Source organism: Halyomorpha halys, unplaced genomic scaffold (assembly GCF_000696795.3).
Source record: "Halyomorpha halys isolate HHAL.00 unplaced genomic scaffold, Hhal_1.1 Scaffold29.1, whole genome shotgun sequence".
NCBI lineage: Eukaryota > Metazoa > Arthropoda > Insecta > Hemiptera > Pentatomidae > Halyomorpha > Halyomorpha halys.
In genome coordinates this window covers 1611404-1613627 of record NW_027115892.1, presented here as the reverse complement: position 1 = coordinate 1613627, position 2224 = coordinate 1611404, and the positions used below count along the sequence as shown (strand labels likewise).

Sequence of the window (2224 nt, the reverse complement as noted above, 5' to 3'; positions counted from 1 at the left end):
ATATATTTTAATATTTATGTTTATTGTTCACTTATATTTAGAATTTACAATTCTGTAAATCTAAATACTTTAAGTTGCTAGGGGTGTCTTTTCCAAGAGACTTATCTACTTCTGTTTCAACTGTGGAAAACACAATGAACTGTTAAAACGATATAACGTCTACAAAGCCGATTTGGAAATCGGAATTATTATTAACAGAATAAATATATAATGTAAACTGGGTGTGCAGAATGTGAATAAATGATTATTTGACAAATATTATTCAATATATAATTATTAAATTATTATATAAATCTCACGACAAAGGGATGCAGATGCAGTTGCACTGTGTGACTGAACTAATATATTCTTTGTGAAGCTACATGACAGTACGAAAGTCTGTCCCAAACGAACTTTGGGTTGAATATTTCGAAAGATGGGTGTCCAGCAATTACCATGGCTGTATATACGGCCATTCGCGTGGCCGTGATGTCTCCAACCGTCAACTGTTTAACGTAAGAAATTGTTCCTTCAAATTTAAGCTTGTGGTGGCAATCGTGCATGAGTGGATTATTACTTCCAAGGTCAGGAATGTCAAAAATAATGATAATGTAAGAAAAACCATTTCATAGACTTTTACACATTTTCATTGTCTTTCTTTAGTTAATATGAATTTGTATTTTTTTCTTTAAAACCCCATTGGTGCATGGGGATGAAGTCATGATCAAAAAGGGGTTGAAGGTAGCCTCTTTTTCTGCATTCTGGTAATGCATTTTAAGAAGGAGCTGAGGAAATTGGATTATTTGGGAAGAGGTAGTCAAAATTTTGTGTCTGTTGGTGATGGGGTACATTTGTATTTAATAAAAAAGTAATACTATCTAGAGAGTTTTTTTTTTACAATTTTCGAGTAGGTATTACTTTGTTTTTGTACTTCCAGTTTGTATTTTATATTTGTTCGTTTTATTAGAAATTAATTGGTATTTATCAGTTACTACTTAACTGACATAACCATTTGGTCATCTGCCATTTGTAGGTAACCTATGAGCCTACATGTACTCTTATGGCCTGATATGAACGTTAATATACGAGTACTTTATTTCAAATTCGTTCAGCATGACTCGCGGAACTAACATTTTTTATAATATTTCACAAAATAAGAGAGAATTACGAACGGTTTTGATATCTTGGAGAAAATGTACAACATTTGAATAAATACATTTTAGGAAGTAATGTTCTTATTTGTCAGAGCTCTTATTTGTCTCAAATTGTAGAAGTTTATACAAAAGCAAACTCCTTAAAATCACATTTCTTTTATTAATTATGTGCATTCAATTAATACACTCGTACTTCTCAAAACCATATTTCTTTTATTCATCATATGCATGAAGTTTTATTTAAAATTTGTGTTGACCGGTGAGACCGAACTGTAAAAATATTTAAGTAAAACATCTTTTGAGTTGCAATATAAATGTAATAATTATTTTTTTTTTTAGCTGCAATGAAAGATTTATATTTCTTCAAAACTGTGGATGGAATAAAAGATCATAAGGTAAACCCATATTCATTCACCTAAAATAAATTTTTAAATTTTACTAGCAAGAATAATGCTCCACAATTTTAATAATTCCAAAGTTTTATGCGAGTGGTATTGTATTTTATTAATATTTTTTTCGCTTGTGGGCTCTTTATTCATCTTCTAGCACGGTGGATAATACATTGGGATCTCCTTGAGTCTTGCTTACCCTAATGTAAGCAGGACTAGAATAAATATCCTATGATATTAATATCCATGGTAGTGACTAATATACGTACAAAATATTTATTTTCAATAGGACATAACACTGTTTTTATTTTTTTTTTAATATCTTTTGAGGGTATTGATAATTTTGTAACTTTCACCTAGCTCATAAATTTTCAATGAAATGGGAAATGTTTTTTAAGAATGAAAGATGAATTCATATCGGAAACGTTGACGATTTGATCGTAAATGTTACGGAAGATTGGATAAAAAAACATAGGAGTTTTCTATTATGTATATATAAATGCTTGACCGTATTTTTCAAAATATGTAGAAGATGGTCGTGGGTGCTGTAATAAAGGAACAAAAAATAGTTATCAACTATTTATTTGCTGATGTTTCCCATACCTTGTATGACTTCATCAGGGCTTAGATATAAAACAAATAAAAATATTTTGACAATGTAGAATAATAATAAATCATAGCAGTATTTGTTATTTTAATATA

At 29.5% G+C, this 2224-nt stretch overlaps 1 protein-coding gene across 2 annotated transcripts in view; it reads left to right on the top strand.

Annotated features, from left to right (window-relative positions):
* The window catches only part of LOC106684587 (general odorant-binding protein 1), a 13889-nt gene that overhangs the window by 4353 nt on the left and 7312 nt on the right, over positions 1-2224 (top strand). For both annotated transcript variants that reach the window (XM_067052855.1, XM_024362422.2), the window contains exon 3: positions 1473-1528. In XM_067052855.1, coding sequence (XP_066908956.1) covers positions 1473-1528 — 56 coding nt within the window. The remainder of the gene's footprint in view (positions 1-1472; positions 1529-2224) is intronic.